Genomic DNA, 18505 nt, shown 5'->3' with positions numbered 1-18505 from the left:
ATATTTATCAGGCCAGTATACAGAAGCCTTTTTGAGCATTAAAAATAAATGGAAAAAGATGAAAAGATCAGAAGATTTTATACAGATTTGATAGCTTAAAATATTTTAAACTTCTGTAAGTTGAAAAAAACTATTATATACAAAGAACAAGTGAAAGACAAATCAGAATAAAGATTTAATATAATTAATATGTAAAGAATTCAAATGAATTACAGTAATTATTGGCACCAGCAAGTTGAAAATAATCTAGAAAATTCCAAGGGGTCAACATCTGTAGTTCAAGTAAAATACTATGGAGAATTAAGTATATGAAGAAAATCTGATACAGAAATTAATGTGCTTCTTTACAAGTACAGTTCAAAGAATAAAAAATAGAACAATATTTGATTTCTGGATTTCCAGTATTCTTTCAATAAGCATGTACTATTTTTATAGTAAGAAAAACAGAACACTGATCGTTGTTGTTTTTAACTGTGATAGTAACTGGCCCTGGTCACACTGGCGACTTAACACAAAATAGGTAATCATCAACTTTCACACATGTGATTTTTCCAACATAATACACCTAACTTCATTTTATACAACAGCTAATAAATGGCAGTAAAACTTCTAGACAAAATTTCAGTCTTGGATATGCTGCCACAGTGAGCAGTATTTTCACCATAAGAATCTTTGCCACAAGCAGTTTCGCAGCACAGCTAATTGCCCATGAGGCAATTTTGATGGAAAAATTGAAAATTACATTTTGATAAAAATGTGAAAATTTTATATGAAATTAAAATGAAAATAAAATTTAAAATGAACATTAAAAAGGACACAATGACACATGAAAAACTAGTAATAAAATATTTTAAAGATTCTACTGTCAAAATGAAAATACAAAAAATATCTGAATACATTTAAAACGTGTATAGATTCATGATTATAGCTGTATTATGGTATATCTGAGAAAAGGTGATATTTCCTTTGTCAAAGTCAATCATTACGGATTCAGAATCTCATGTTGGACCTAAGTTCTCTACAACATAAGAAAACTAACTCTAAGTCTCCACAGATATCCCTGGAAATAAAATGAACAATTGAGGAATGCTCCTATTTATTATCAATATATGTAACCTATATAACTGGTAGTAAATCTCTAGACTACATTTAAATGTTCCATCACATGACCAGTCTTTATGTTCTACCAAATCATCTAAGCCAGATTCTGTACCAAATACAAAAGTTCTGTCTCCATAATGTTCTCCACTATCAAATAGCAAAAATTTTCACCATTTTCAAGAAACTTACACTCATCAGGAATCACGTAACCATTTCTTTATGGGGGATAGGAAGAGCTTGATTCTTCTTTTGCCTCCAACTTCTAATATTGCATGATAAATCTGATAAAGACAGCATTAGAGCGCAAGCTGTTGTATCTAGATTAGCCAAAGAATTGACAATTAATGCTCTGGATGACTGTTGTGAGTTACTAGCTGCTTCTTTATATTTGCTATAGCTTGGTAAGCTTTTGGTTTGAGGTGTGGCAGGGATGACTGTGTTCACTGAAGGATCTGCAAAGTGATGTTCTCATTTTCTAGTACTGTATGCAATCTGGCTTTTCACTCTCTTATGTCATACCTCTAGTAAGTTTTCTTATCATTTTATTTTCTATCAAGTCAATATATGTAGTTGTTTTATTCACTGTTTTAAGACCACCATGCTACTCGTCGCTATTTAGACCATTATGAGGCCTAAGATTTATATAAAATAAAAATATAAGGAGGTTGGGATAGACACACTACTATATATAAAAAAGATAATCAACAAGGACCTACTGTATAGCACAGGGAACTCTACTCAATACTCTGTAATAACCTATATGGGAAAAGAATCTGAAAAAGAATAGATATACATATAACTAAATCATATTGCTGTACACCTGAAACATAACACTGTAAATCAAGTATACTCCAATATAAAATAAAAATTAAAAATGAAAGCACTGGGCTTCCCTGGTGGCACAGTGGTTGAGAGTCCGCCTGCCGATGCAGGGGACACAGGTTCGTGCCCCGGTCCGGGAAGATTCCACGTGCCGCGGAGCGGCTGGGCCCGTGAGCCATGGCCGCTGAGCCTGTGGGTCCGGAGCCCGTGCTCCGCAACGGGAGAGGCCACAGCAGTGAGAGGCCCGCGTACCACAAAAAAAAAAAAAAAAAAAAATGAAAGCACTGCATCAGTGGAGAAGTGAAACCAAACTGTCAACCAGTCGAAACCAAACTGTCAAACCAAAATGTCAACCAGTTATTTTATCTATTACAGCATTGAAACCAATTCGTCAATCAGTTATTTCACCTCTTACAGCAAAACTGCCTTATGGCCAATGAGTTGTATGGCCAAACAGTAAAACTGCTTGCAGCAAAGACTTATGGCGAAAATACCTAGAACCGTTGCCACCACTGTACAGCAGTGTTTGTTCATATAAATATTATAATGCTTTTCTGAGTTTTGTCCTTATTTTATAAAAATGAGTGAAAAAAAAAGCATTCATTCTAATGCTAAATAGCATGAGTCTCATAAACCCGTCACACTTATCACAAAGATGGAGTTCAATAGGAGGACCCAAAGTGGTGAACGGTAAGCTATAGTGAGGTACTCACTGAGCCCATAAATAAAAAAAAATTTTAGAAAACATACCATATTTTTAGCCAACAAGTTCAGCATTTAGATGTGCCTTCATATATATTTTCAAGAATGCATTATGTATAAAATTGTAGTCTTCCTCTAGTAAGCTTGAGGTGAATAATTTAATGGTACAATGAAAAACTTAATCTTGAGAAACTGGTATCTAACAAAGGAACAACTGTGTTTTGAGTTTAAATATGGAATTTATATTTCCTCAAAACATTATCATCTTTTCATAATTATCCTGTATATGATATTTATTCACAAGCGTACAGGGAAAAATATTCATAGGACAAGAAGTTAGGTTAAACACAAATTCCACAGAATCAAAATAAACCATATACTTCTAAAAGTACTGCTTTTGTTGGCATTTACATGTTCAAATGTCTACTTTTAAGTCACAGCAGAAAGTACAAAATCCTAGAAGCGTCACCTTTTTTTGAACATTAGACATTTTGCTGAACTTTGAGGGTTATATTTATAAAGATGAACATAGGTTGAACAACACTACCAATGCATTTTTGTCACCTTGCACAGGCATAGCCTTAAATAATTGGCTTTTAATCGATATTTGTTATACATATGAACTAACAATGCACAGAATATGTGTTTGTGGGTAAAATACGAGCAAAAGAGAGGGAGTATATGTATAGAGGGAATGCAGTTAAGAGAAGGCTCCAAATAGACTGGTTCCAGCTAACTGATGTTTTAAATCCAATTTCAAAAGACATTTCCAACAGAGCTTTGTGCCACACTGAACTTGAAAAGATGGTTTTACCAATTTTGTGGCATTTGGGTGGTCATTGTTATAAAACTATGTTCTACAGAAACTACATATATGGTTATATCAGGGATTACTAATTAACCAAAATATACTTGTGCCCCTTCCCTAATAATAGAATGCCCGAGTTTTAAAATGGTTGTCCAGCTAGACTAAATTTCTAGCCTCTTTTTCAGCTTGGTACGACCATGTGATCAAGTTCTGGATATGAGTCGATGTTAAGGTATGTCACTCCCCACTTCCAAGAATGAACATGTGCTCTTCTGGCCCTTTTTCTTCTTCTTGCTGGCTGGCTGGAAGAGAGACTGAAGCCACATATTGAGCATGCGGAGATACCCTGCAGCTCTGGGTGCTGTCCTTCTGGTCTGTGTTATGTGAAAAAGAAAGAAACGATTTTGCCTAACACCACTATATTCTAGGATCTCTTTGTCATAGCATCATAGTCTATACCTTATTATTACATTTTTCAGATAAGTTTGAAGCTTGAATTAGTAAAAGTAGAAAATCAATAAACGTTTATAAAAATGATGAATCCACTCAAATCTGTATATTACTTGATATATACTGTAAGGCCTGCAGAATTTTCAACAAAACAATTCTTAAATATAAACAATAAATTAAGAAGAGTTATAAGCTATACAGGAACAAGAGGAGAAAAAACAAAAATAAAAGAAGTTATAAAAACTCCTGTGGTCTACAGGAGTAGAATTATAGTAGAATTATAGTAGAATTATATCAAAATTTACAATATCCTATTTCAGATAATGGGAATTCACAGACAAATATATAACACCCTTGTTCTGTGTTCCTTTACGTCATGGTCAGTCAGGTTTAGCCACAAGAGGGGACACAGAAGAAGCTCAGGAAAACAAAGTTTATTATACTCCAGGTCCTAGAAAGGGGGTCACAGAAGAAGCATCGTGTTTTGGTCAGGTGGTAGAAGACAGGAGCAAGGGAAGAGCTTAGGCCAAGGCCTTTATTGTGTTTCTGCAGGAAAGGCAAGGCAGGGCAGGGTAAACAGCTTAGGACTGGGTAATTTGAATAATTCTGTTAGCCTTTGGTGGGCAGTCTCTAGTTGTCTTGTACTTGGCTATGGGATGAGTTAAGGAAGAGGAAAATTGCCTTCTGGAAGGTGTGGGCCAGAGAGGAGGTATGGCTCTGGATTGTTTAGTTTGCAGATCAAGGCATGCTCCCAGTTGAGTCCTTTGCTATCTTTAAGAACTGGCTAGCCTGTAGAGGACAGTCTCTCCACAGCTAGAAAGGTTTTGAGGTTTTTTTGTTTTTATTATTAAAGCAATGTTATGTTGGCTGAACTGTAAAGCAGAAAGATACTCCATATATTCTGGAACACATCTGCAGTAAGAGGTCTCACCTCAGGTTTTTGTTTTTGTTTTTTTTAATTGAAATATGGTTGACCAGAAAGGTTTTTTTAAGATGTTACAGCATCATGGGAAAATAAAAAATATATACAGTATAACCCCACATTTTAGCTAGCTTTGTTTTATCTCATTCAGTGCCTGTTAAAAACATTTCTAGGGGTTTTGGTTGATTGTCTAAGCTAGAACTACATCTAACATGCAGCAGGATGCAAGCCTTACCACAATACAAAGATAAAATAAAACCAAAAATATATCAATTCATCATTTTACAATTAAAAGTACAGATAAAAATGATAGTAAATACATTTACTTAATTTTAGATTATTTCAAAAGTTCAACTATTTTTTTTTAATCTCAAGTTCAATTTTTATGTCCAACTTTCTTTTTTTTCTGTACTTTCAACAGAGGGTAATAGTGTCTCTCCTTGGGGCATTTAGAAATGGCAGTGGAGGTTGGGGAAAGGGCATTTGGGGTTGCATGTGGAGATGCAACTCCTATTTAGTGCCCAAGAAGTCTGAAGTTCTAAACATCATGCAGTACACTGGACAGTCCTCAACAACAACAACAACAAAAAACTGTCCAGCCCAAGGTGCTAATAGCATCTTCGTTGAAAATCCCTTACCTGTAACCTTATATTCTTTTTTACCCAATACTAAGCACAAAAATTTCAGTGCCAGAAATCAAATGTTTATTAACATGGTTTTAAAGAAAGTACCTTAAGAATTCAAACCAGCTTTTAACATTAGCATGCTTATCCAGGTACAGAAAGAATGATACTTATCACAACTTTTTCTGTACAGAGAAATCACTTGGGACCTTTAGAAAAAGGAATAAAACGTCCCTTTATTTAATAGTCTATCAAGAGAGAAAAATATGATTAAATTAGTTCTTCAAGTGTATATGTTACATGTATCATAAGTACACATAAAACACAGTTACATGTATAGATAATACATTTAAATAAATAGATGTACACAAATATATAATTAAAACCCATAGATAGATCAGGTACAGAGAGATAGATAAATAGATGATGGATGGATGGATGGATGGATGGACTAGTAAGTCATCTTATGCCTATTCCTGCTCATTCACAGACTGCAAAAGAAAGGGTTATTTTGCTGTTTTTTCAGTACATAGCATATATAGTTTCAGTATATATGGGTACATACGGTTTCTCATATTGCCCTAGTTAAAATGCGCCACTAGATTGTTTTGTGTGTATACACACACATACACACACACATATATACATACATGCACATACACAGATGTATATATATGTAGCTATTTTGAAATAAATTACATGAAACCAATTTTGAATAAAAAATGCCGAAGTACTACGGTACTATAGTCATATACACAAAGAGAGACAGAGTGACAGGTGAAGTACAAATATTTATATACGACAAAATATATAGCTATAAAACTAATTTATATAAATAAATTTAAATAAATATAACATGCTATAATTTTAATTAAAAACAAATATCTTGATATCTTTTTAATGGAGCAGAACAATCATTGTTTTCCTAAAACAGGCAAGTATAGTGCTGGTCCTTTTATACTATTATCTAAACTTAATCTTCACAATAATTTAGGAAGTGGAAATAATCCCATTTTAAAGTTGAGAAATTTGAAGCCCCACATAGTTAAATGACTTATATATTCCATAATGGCAGAGACAAATTTTATATTTTTCTAGTGTATCATCAGTGCCTAATCATGCCTCATACATAATACTGTAGACATGCAATAAATTTTGAATGGATAGATGGATGTATAATAGTTCAAGGTTGGATAAGTAAATAACCTGGGTTTTTTTCTAATGCCAAAATCAGAAACAATTTAAGAATTTCAAAATATCTAATTCAATATCCTTCAAAAAATAAAATGTAGAACATTCACCCTTTCAAATATTTGCGTCCCTTCTAAAACGCAGAAGAGTCTGTCAGACACATCATTTAACAGCAATGTACAAAATATGTCGTTGCCTTTTATTGCCTTGCTTCATTCAAAGATTTAATGTACACTAGCTACATAAAACAGTAATAAAATGAAGGAATAACTACAAATTAGAGTGTTTTACACAATCAAAAAGGAGAAGTAGTCGAGTAGATGAACATACAATTGCTTATATTTCTAACACCAGGGTTGAATCTAATGAAAATTGTGAAGCCAAGTTTTTTCTTTTTATTTCCGAAGTTTACACTCTTGCATTCACCAGAGAGCCCTCAGGGTACCTCAGTACTGACTCCCATAAAACTGTGCTACCCTCCTTCTTGTTTCTCTTCAGTGAAGATAGCCATATCTTTATTGCACTAGGAGTTAAAAATGTAGATTTGGATCGCGAGTCCATCTTAAATTGCTGTATGACATTTGTCAAGAAACCTTCCCTCACTGAGTTTCAAATGCCTTAAATGTAGTTAGGAGGTTTAAATTAGACCAGTGTTTCCCAAACTTACCTGATTATAAGAATAAACTGAGTCAGTACTTTGTGTCCCTTATTAAGAATATAGATTCCTAAACTACCCTGGATATACTTGGGGGAAGGGGAGAACAGATTACAACACTGTAAATTTCACTGATTTTTGATGCAGTTTCAGCATATTACCTTGATTTTAAGCCATACATATCCTCCTAAAGTAACCAGTTACTAAATGTTTTCAAAGCAGAAAAGGTAGCCTAAATATCATTCCTAAAAAATACATTGCAAAGGCTTTCCTGGTATCTATTTCAGCCTCTTGGGGCTTTTTAATTTACTTTTTCTTTTTTCTCATATTCTGGATGGTTTATCTCAAGTAAACAGACATTGTTATACTAGGGAATTACTGACAAATGAAAATAGAAGTATATTAGAAATTCCTAATATCTATATTCTTTAAAATTACCACAACAAACAACTAAACAAGTAACTAAATCACTTCATTAAAAAGTATCTTTCATTTTAAAAAATGCTCCCAACTTTATGGAATAAATAAAATAGTCTTACCTAATCGTAATTCTCCAAAATTCCCACATCCAATTTTTTTTCCGACTCTAAAGTTAGGTCCAACCATTAAAACTCCAGAGGATGAAGAACCAGTTCCTCGAGTGTTGTGTCCTGACCGACCACTAGGTCGTGCCATTCTATCATCTGATTTGTCCTTGTCTTTCTTTTTATTATCCATATCAAGTTTGCGGTACTCCACTTTGAATTCTTTAATCAAGACGACCACACTGAAATAGGGTATCGTGAGAACAGGTACATCACTAGGTAACTGTACCAGGTGGGTAATGTTAACATTCAAATTGCAGTAGGTAGTCAATTAACTGATGCGTGTTCATCCCATTCGTAAAATTTTTCTCAGTTTTCTTTTCAGCAAAACATGTCTTCAAAATTATCTTTTCAATGATGTGAGCTGATATTGATAGTGACCTAGAATAGTAAGAAAAGAAAATCAGTCAACTTAGAGAATCAAAAAACATATGTTTGGGAAATTAATAACATAACCAAAGTTTAGGCAATGGACTATCACTATTTGTTGATGCCCACTGAAATCTAACCTCAGTAGCCTCTTAATCATTACCCTTTATTCCTATACTTTAATACCAAAGGGATCACAAAAACAAAACCAAACAAAGAAATCAGTGATTTGGTTACTTCTTAAAAATAAATAAAAGTAACAAAAATGTATTGAGAGGGACTTCCCCGGTGGTCCAGGGGTAAAGACTCCGCCCTCCAACGCAGGGGACGCGGGTTCAATCCCTGGTTGGGGAACTAAGATCCTACATGCTGTGGGGCAACTAAGCCCGCGTGCCACAACTACTCAGCTCACACGCCTCAACAAGAGAGCCCATATGCCGCAAACTACAGAGCCCACGCGCTCTGGAGCCGGTGCACCACAACTGGAGAGAGAAAACCCACACGCCGCAACTAGAGAGAGGCCTGCGCACCACAACGAAGAGCCCGTGTCACAACGAAAGATCTCGCATGCCACAACTAAGACCCAACATGGCTAAAAATAAAGAAAAAATAAAAATAAATAAAATCACTGTTTAAAAGAAAAAATGTATTGAGTGTTTCATAAGCCAATATACATTCACTAACCAAGTCCTTCCAACTTAGAATCATGTCAATTAAAAAAAAAATACTCAAAGAATTCCAGTAAGTCAATATAAGATTTTCAATTTAAATTAAAGCAGAAAGAGAGAATACATTTTGCAAATTAGTAAAAGATCTTAATAAAAATATCTTCCACATATTCATACACTTCATAATTTTCAAAGGCTTTTCAAATATACATTCTCATTTGATCTTCATTTATTCAAATATTTATTACCCATTAAGTATATATTATCTATAACTATATATGGGAATGGAGCAATCATAACAAGGGTTGAAATAAATAGTATTTTCTCATCAGCTTTTAGCAACCCACCAAATATGCAATTATTCCTAACACCTAATCTATTTATAAAGTTTCCTATTATATTTGCCATACTCAATATTGCAGATGAAACTATAAGCATCTGTTTGGTATAAGTAAAATCGAATCATTTTTACATATACTGTTTGCTCTCTTTCCAGCTATAATAGAGTAACTGATACTGAACTTCCCCTCTTGCTATAAATAATTATGAAACTGGACAAAACATATGAAGCACCTGTTTTCAGGCACTGGATAATAGGCAGTGTAAGAGAAAACAGAAACACAGAAGGTGATTTCCACCTTCACCCAAGATCTCCAGCTAGGGACAATTTTCTGACTACAGCACAGGGAAATGGAGGCTCAGGCTCAGTGATCATAGATCAGAGTTTGGGACTGTTGAAGCTAGTGGAATTTGCAGGACCTCACAGTACTGAAGGTGAGGCAATTGTACAGTTTTAGCGATAGGAGGTGACAGGGCAGAAGCTAGGCTAGCAGACAAAGGCTACTATGGGGTTAAATAAAGAATGGAGATACTAAAGGCTGTGCAATGCTAGAATATCTTAAAGTTCCTATTTAGTCATGGTGGAGGAATCTCATTAATATCCCAGAATTTAGCTGAAATACCAGAAAGACCAAGTCTTTAGAGTAAGGACCATACCCTAGAGTAAGGACTACTACACACTGGCCCAACTAAAGCCTAAAACCAAGCCTAGATAGGATTAAGAATACCTCCAATTACACTAACTACATTCCAGAATGAAACTTGACACACTTAAAACAGAGGAAAAAAAACCCAAAACCAGACTTTCAACAATGGTGAATTCATAATGTCCACACATGAAAATGAGCAGTAAATGTGACATGCAGACAGGAAACAAAGCCATCAAAGGAAACAGACTCCAAGATGACCCTGATATTGATATTAGAAGACAGGACTTCAAAATTACTAAATAGCTGTTGAAGTCCTATTACATTAAAGAAAGAGACTGGAGCAGAAAAAAATATTTGAAGAAATAGTGGTTGAAAATTTCCCAAATTTACTGAAAAACACTAACCTACAAAATGAGGAAACGCAGCAATCCCATAAAGGATAGGTACAAAGCAAATTAAACCTAGGTACATCAAAGTGCCAAAACCCCAAAATAAAGGGAAAATCTTGAAAGCAGACAGAGAAAAACTACACGACATACACGTGAACTTCTAACTTCTTATCAGAAACAATGGAGACCCAAAAGAAAATGGGAGAATACGTTCAAAGCGATGAAAGGAGGAAAAGAACTCTCAACCCAGAACATGACATCCAATAAAAATTAGTCTTTAAAACTGAAAGTGAAAGAAAGCCATTTTCAGATGAAGGAAGCTAATTAGTCACCAGCACACTTGCACAACAAGAAATACTTTTTAAATAGTGCATTAGGCTTAATTAAATCACATGATACCAGACAGAAATCTGAAACTTCAAGAAGAAATGAGGAACACTAGAAATGGGAAATGCATGTGTATTCATTTCCTTAAAAGATAAATTACTCTTTAAAGCACAAATAATTTCTTAGTGTCACTTATAACATATGTGGAAATAAAATATGTGTATAACAAGAGAAATGGCAGGGGCAGGTAGTAAATGGAATTATATTATTTTAAGATTCTTATATTTGTTAAGAATGAAGTGGTTCAGTATTAATTTTAAGAAGCCCATGTTAAGTTAAAAATGCATATTGTGATACCTAGACAAATACTAAAAATTAATTACAACATAAATATCTAAAAAGTTAACACAAGAAATAAAGTAGAATGACAAACATTTGATTAAAACAAAAGAAGAGAAATAAGAGATATGAGACAAAAAGGAAAACAGCAAGAGAATAGACTTAAAAACACACATGTAATGAAAATGGATCATGTTTTCCTAATAAAAGGCAAAAGGCTATATTAAAAAATCAAGATCCAACTATATGCTGTCTCTAAGAAACAACTTTAAATACAAAGACACAGATAGACTGAAAGTGAAAGAATAGAAAAAGAGGGCTTTCCTGGTGGCGCAGCGGTTAGGAATCCTTCTGCCAATGCAGAGGACATGGGTTCGAGGCCTGGTCTGGAAAGGTCCCACATGCCACGGAGCAACTAAGCCCCTGTGCCACAACTACTGAGCCTGTGCTCTGAAGCCTGCGAGCCACAACTACTGAGCCCGTGCACCACAACAACTGAAGCCCACACACCTAGAGCCCGTGCTCTGCAACGAGAAGCCACCACAATGAGAAGTCCGCGCAGTGCAACAAAGAATAGTCCCCGCTCACCACAACTAGAGAAAACCTGCACACTGCAACGAAGACCCAGTGCAGCCAAAAATAAAATAAATTTATTTTTTAAAAAAAGGAAGAATAATAGAAAAAGAGATACTATGCAAACAGCAAGTAAAATAAGCTTGAGAGACTATATTATCATACAAAGTAAACACCAAAACAAGGGAGTATCTCCAAAGATACAGAGGTCCACTTCATAATAACAAAAATATCAATTCAACAGAAAGACATAAAAATCATAAAAATGACATAAAAATGAGCAAAATGAAGCAGACTTTAAAAAACAATGATTTGTTTGAAATGATTGTTTGAAAAAGACAATCATAGTTGAAATGTTAACACACTGTTGTTTCAATAACTGATAAAGTAGAAGACAAAAATATCAGTATGTATACTGACAGAGGAGATCTAAATAATACCATTGATTACCCTGAACTAACTGACATTTATAAAATACAATATCCAAAACTGAAGAATAATATTCCCTTTCAATGTTCATCAAGAAAGATAATATGCTGTCATTATTTAAGTCTCAAATAACTCAAACATTAGAGTATACTCTCTGATCAAAACAGAATTAGATAAGGAAACAATAATTATATGATATCTAGAAAATCCCCAAATATTTGAAATTTAAACACACTTTTAAGTAACTCATGAGTTGAAAAATAAGTCAGATGGGAAACTAGAAAAAATTTTTCACAGAATAATAAGGAAATATAACACATTAAATTTTGTAGGTTGCAACTCAAGCAATGCTCAGAAGAAAATTAGAAGCTTTAAATGCCTATATTAGAAAAGAAGTATTTAATCAATGATCTAGGTTTTCTCCTTACAATGTTAGAAAAATTAGACATAACTTGAGGAAGTACTTTAATAGCACTATTCTTAATATTCCATAGGCTTACATGAAAACATAGTCTTAACAAGTGAAAACATTGGAATTCTCGGCAGATAACTAGGAGAATATCAAAGAAACAAAACAAACAAACAACAGAAACGCTAGAATAAAAAGGATCATATCTGAAATGAAAAACATCATTGGATACGTTCAAAAGTAGACTGGATAAAGCAGAAGGTGTCAACAAACCTGAAAGGAGATCTAAAGAAATTATCCAGGGAGCAAAATCAATACAATAGAGAAAATAAAGCCAAAGTTTACTCTTTGAAAACAGTCAATAAAATTGGTATTGCCTAGTAAAAATGATCAAGAATAAAAAGGGAAAATATACAAATAACCAATAACAAGAATGAAAGGAGGGATATTACTAAAGATCTTATAAATACTATAAGAATAAAGAACTATTATGAGCAACTTTATGACAATAAATTTGATAACTTAGATGAAATTTTAAAAATTCTTTGAAAAATCCAACATAGGGATACAAGATGAAACAACATAGGGATACAAGATGAAACAGAAAATATCAATAGTTCTGAATCTAAATTGAATTTCTTTAAAAAAAAATCTTCCCATAAAGACAGTATCACTGGTGAATCTATCAAATATTTAAGGAAAAAAATAATACTATTCTTACAAAAACTCTTTCAGAAAAAACAAGAATAAGGAATACTTGTCAATTTACTTTGTGAGATCAGCAGAACTCTGAAAAAAAGCCTGACTAACACCTGAAGCAAAGAAAATTAGACCAGTGTTTCTCATAAGAATAGATAAAAAAGTTCTTCACAAAATATAAGCAAATATATAAAAAATTTAATAAATAATAATCAAACAGGGTTTAATACTAGAAATGTAAGACTTAATATTTGAAATAAATTCACCAAATTAGTAGGAAAAGAAAATATCTCAACAGACAAGAAAATACATTTGACAAAATTCAACCTGTTAATGATTAAAACCTCTCAGTAATCCAGAAAGAGAATCAAACTTAAACCTAATAAAAGGGTTTTTCCTACAAGAAAAGCTACAGACAATATCACACTTAAATGGTGAAACACTGAACTCTTCACCAAGACTAGGAGAAAACACAAGAATGTTTGCTCTCAGATCTTCTATTCAACATTGTACAGAAGAACTAGCCTGTACAATAAGGCAAGAAAAGATGCAAAAGGCATGAAAACTGGAAAGGAAAAGGCAAAGCTGTTGTTATTCAGAGACATCATGACTGTGTGTGCAGAAAACCTTATAGGGTGACGTCATCAAGAGAGCAACACAGGTCATTCCCAACTTCAGTCCCCCTCACAAGAAGACCAACTAGCAACTATCCACCAACAACACTAAAAAAAATCCCAGAACCCGGGGGTAAGGCTAAAGCACCCTCCTGGACCAGAGAGACAGAGAAGGGTAAGAGGAGTGGCTACACTCTGACCACACTGTCCCTCCCCCAAGCCTGGCACAGCACTACACCTACAGGACCCCCCAAGCCTATGGTTTCTCCAGCGGGAAAACAAGAGTCCAAGATGGACATCCAGCTCCCCAGGTATGGCAGGATGCTTCCTGGGAGGCCCACTCAGGTCTCGCCTCATCAGGATCACTGAGGGAATCTGTGGGAATCATTAAAGAAAAAAAAAAAAGAAAAATCTCAACAGAACAATAGCAAGTAAGGATACTCAATCAGTAGTCAAAAACCTCTCAACAAAGAAAACTCCAGGCAAGAATGAGGAATAAATAGAATTTGCAATTCCTGATGGAAATATAAAATAGTACAACTTTGGGGAAAAGTTTGATAGTTTATTGTAATTAAAATATATACCTATCCTATGACCTAACAATACCACCCTTAGGTATTTACTCAAGAGAACTGAAAACATATGTTTAGAGAAAGATTTGTACACCAGTATTTATAGCAGCTTATTCATAACAGCCAAAAACTGGAAACAATCCTAATGTCTAGTAACAGGAGAATAGATATATAAACTGATATATTCATTCAATGGAATACTACTCAGTAAATAAAAAGGAAAGAACTGCTGATACATGTAACAACATGGATCAATCTCTCAGATATGAGATTGAGGTAAGTCAGGCACAAATGAGTACATATTATATGACTCTTGTTATATGAAGTTCCAGAATCCACAAAAATAAGCTGTGGTGACAGAAATCAGATCAGGTGTTGCCTAGGGTGGTGGGAAGTTTGGAAAGTGGCATAAGGGAACTTTATGGTGGGAAAGGAATGTTCTATATCTTGACTGGGAGGGGATTACACAGGTGTATACATTTGTCTAAACTCTTCAAACTACACTAAAAATCTATGTTTTATATTATACGTAGATGATGCTTCAAAACATGATTTTTAGGAACAACCCACACCAGAAATAAATCAAAGCTGTATCTCTAAGTTTTTTCCCTATTATAACTTTATCATAAAACTCACCTGAAAACACTACAGTTTTTTAAAGTTAATAAACATATACATATTTTGTTTTAGACGGTTTTCTTTAAAAGGGCCCTTCTACAGTTTTTCTATTTAGAAGGAGGTAATTTCCCATTTGCAATGTTTCATGTTATTTTCAATATATAGCTTTTTGTTTACCAAATATCCAAAATACATTCTACATGTTATAAGAATTCAAATAATACAAAGTAAAAATACCCTTGAGATGCCCATACCCCTTGTCCCTCATTCCGCTTGCTCTACTCAGAGGTAAACATTACTTTCAATTTGTTTTGTATGGCCCAGACCTTTTTAGTAATGCCTGTGCATGCATATATTTATGTATAGCAGTATTTGTAAGTCTGTTTGTTTGTTTTACAGAAGAGGTCAGTGTAAAGCCTCTGAAGAACCAAAACTTCCTCACAAAAGAAACAGCATTTGAAAGCATATCATACATTGAAAAACTTTTGCCTTTTTCCTTTCATACCCAACCATTCCACATGAACCCTGGAGGAGCAAGGGCCAGCATAATGAATGGCTGAGGAGGCAGGAAGAAAAGTCAAGAGACAACGCCAAATTCCTTCCCCAAGAGAAATCCCTGAACGAGTGGCCAAGCCTGAAACTAGGAGGTGGGAAAACAGAAGCAGGAAGAAGTGATCAATTAGCTTAAAATTGAACTTCAAATATGGCACAAGTGGGACACGCCTTCAAGATGGCGGAGGATAAGATGTGGAGGTCAGCTTCCTCCCCACAAATACATCAGAAATACATCTACATGTGGAACAACTCCTACAGAACACCTACTGAACGCTGGCAGAAGACCTCAGACATCCCAAAAGGCAAGAAACTCCCCATGTAGCTGGGTAGGGCAAAAGAAAAATGTAAAAACAGAGACAAGGGAATAGGGACAGGACCTGCACCAGGGGGAGGGAGCTGTGAAGGAGGAAAGGTTTCCACACACTAGGAAGCCCCTTCGCGGGCAGAGACTGCAGGTGGCGGAGGGGGAAAGCTTCGGAGCCACGGAGGAGAGCACAGCAACAGGGGTGCGGAGGGCAAAGTAGAGAGATTCCCGCACAGAGGATCGGTGCGACCAGCACTCACCAGCCCGAGAGGCTTGTGTGCTCACCCACCGGGGCGGGCGGGGCTAGGAGCTGAGGCTCCGGCTTCAGAGGTCGGATGCCAGGGAGAGGACTGGGGTTGGCTGCGTGAACACAGCCTGAAGGGGGCTAGCGTGCCACAGCTCGCCGGGAGGGAATCCGGGAAAAACTCTGGAACTGCCTAGGAGTCAAGAGACCATTGTTCCGCGGTGCGCGGGGAGCGGGGATTAAGAGCTCCGCTTAAAGGAGCTCCAGAGACAGACGCGAGCCACGGCTATCAGCGCGGACACCAGAGATGGGCATGAGACGCTAAGGGTGCTGCTGGAGCCACCAAGAACCCTGTGTGCGAGCACAGGTCACTATCCACACCTCCCCTCCCAGGAGCCTGTGTAGCCCACCACTGCCAGGGTCCCGTGATCCAGGGACAACTTCCCTTGGAGAACACACTGCGCCTCAGGCTGTTAATAGTTTTTCTATTTTAATAACTTTATTTTCATCCTTCCTTCCATCCTTCCTTCCTTTTTCTCCCTTTTCTTCTGAACGGTGTGGATAACAGGCTCTTGGTGCTCTGGCCAGGTGTCAGGCCTGAGCCTCTGAGGTGGGAGAGCCAAGTTCAGGACATTGGTCCACCAGAGACCTCCCAACCCCAAGTAATATCAAAGGGCAAAAACTCTTCCAGAGATCTCCATCTCAACACGAAGACCCAGCTCCACTCAACGACCAGCAAGCTACAGTGCTAGACAGTCTATGCCAGACAACTAGCAAGACAGGAACACAAACCCACCCATTAGCAGAGAGGCTACCTAAAATCATAATAAGTTCACTGACATCCCAATACACACCACCGGACGTGGTCCTGCCCACCAGAACAACAAGCTCCAGCCTCATCCACCAGAACACAGGCACCAGTCCCCTCCACCAGGAAGCCTACACAACCCAGTGAACCAACCTTACCCACTGGGAGCAGACACCAAAAACAACGGGAACTACGAACCTGCAGCCTGCAAAAAGGTGACCCCAAACACAGTAAGTTAAACAAAATGAGAAGACAGAGAAACACGCAGCAGATGAAGGAGCAAGGTAAAAACCCACCAGACCAAACAAATGAAGAGAAAATAGGTAGTCTACATGAAAAAGAAGCAGAGTAATGATAGTAAAGATGATCCAAAATCTTGGAAATAGAATGAAGAAAATACAAGAAACGTTTAACAAGGACCTAGAAGAACTAAAGAGCAAACACACAATGATGAACATGACAATAAATGATATTAAAAATTCTCTAGAAGGAATCAATAGCAGAATAACTGAGGCAGAAGAACGGATAAGTGACCTGGAAGATAAAATAGTGGAAATAACTACCACAGAGAAGAATAAAGAAAAAAGAATGGAAAGAATTGAGGACAATCTCAGAGACCTCTGGTACAACAGTAAACGCATCAACATTCGAATTATAGGGGTCCCAGGAGAAGAAGAGAAAAAGAAAGGGACTGAGAAAAATATTTGAAGAGATTATAGTTGAAAACTTCCTTAATATGGGAAAGGAAATATTCACCCAAGTCCAGGAAGCGCAGAGAGTCCCATACAGGATAAATCCAAGGAGAAACACGCCAAGACACATATTAATGAAACTATCAAAAATTAAATACAAAGAAAAAATATTAAAAGCAGCAAGGGAAAAGCAAGGAAGTACAAGGGAATCCCCATAAGGTTAACAGCTGATCTTTCAGAAGAAACTCTGCAAGACAGCAGTGCGTGGCAGGACATATTTAAAGTGATGAAAGGGAAAAACCTACAACCAAGATTACTTTACCCAGCAAGGATCTCATTCCGATTCGACAGAGAAATTAAAACCTTTACAGACAAGCAAAAGCTAAGAGAATTCAGCACCACCAAACCGGCTCTACAACAAATGCTAAAGGAATTTCTCTAAGCAGGAAACACAAGAGAAGGAAAAGACTTACAATAACAAACCCAAAACAATTAAGAAAATGGTAACAGGAACATACATATCAATAACTACCTTAAATGTAAATGGATTAGATGCTCTAACCAAACGACAAAGATTGGCTGAATGGATACCAAAACAAGACCCATACATATGCTGTCTACAAGAGACCCACTTCAGACCCAGGGACACATACAGACTGAAAGTGAGGGGATAGAAAAAGATATTCCGTGCAAATGGAAATCAAAAGAGAGCTGGAGGGCTCCCCTGGTGGTTCAGTGGTTGAGAATCCGCCTGCTGATGCAGGGGACATGGGTTCGTGCCCCGGTCCGGGAAGATCCCACATGTCGCAGAGTGGCTGGGCCCGTGAGCCATGACCACTGGGCCTGCGCGTCCGGAGCCTGTGCTCCACAACGGGAGAGGCCACAACACTGAGAGGCCCGCATACTGCAGAAAAAAAAAAAAAGAGAGCTGGAGTAGCAATTCTCATATCAGACAAGACAAAGAGACAACCCTCAGAATGGGAGAAAATATTTGCTAAAGAAGCAACTGACAAAGGATTAATCTCCAAAATATACAAGCAGCTCATGCA

The 18505-nt window shown here is 36.3% G+C and overlaps 1 protein-coding gene across 11 annotated transcripts in view; it reads right to left on the bottom strand.

The window, feature by feature from the left end:
* Positions 1-18505, bottom strand: part of CSNK1G3 (casein kinase 1 gamma 3) — a 128351-nt gene that overhangs the window by 81877 nt on the left and 27969 nt on the right. For all 11 annotated transcript variants that reach the window (XM_033853114.2, XM_019940909.3, XM_073802454.1 and 8 more), the window contains exon 2: positions 7814-8239. In XM_033853114.2, the coding sequence (XP_033709005.1) occupies positions 7814-7991 (178 nt within the window). In that variant the 5' untranslated portion in view covers positions 7992-8239. The remainder of the gene's footprint in view (positions 1-7813; positions 8240-18505) is intronic.

Source organism: Tursiops truncatus, chromosome 3 (genome assembly GCF_011762595.2).
Source record: "Tursiops truncatus isolate mTurTru1 chromosome 3, mTurTru1.mat.Y, whole genome shotgun sequence".
Classification (NCBI taxonomy): Eukaryota; Metazoa; Chordata; class Mammalia; order Artiodactyla; family Delphinidae; genus Tursiops; species Tursiops truncatus.
The sequence above is the reverse complement of the archived record's forward strand: the minus strand, read 5'-3'. Positions and strand labels throughout refer to the sequence as shown.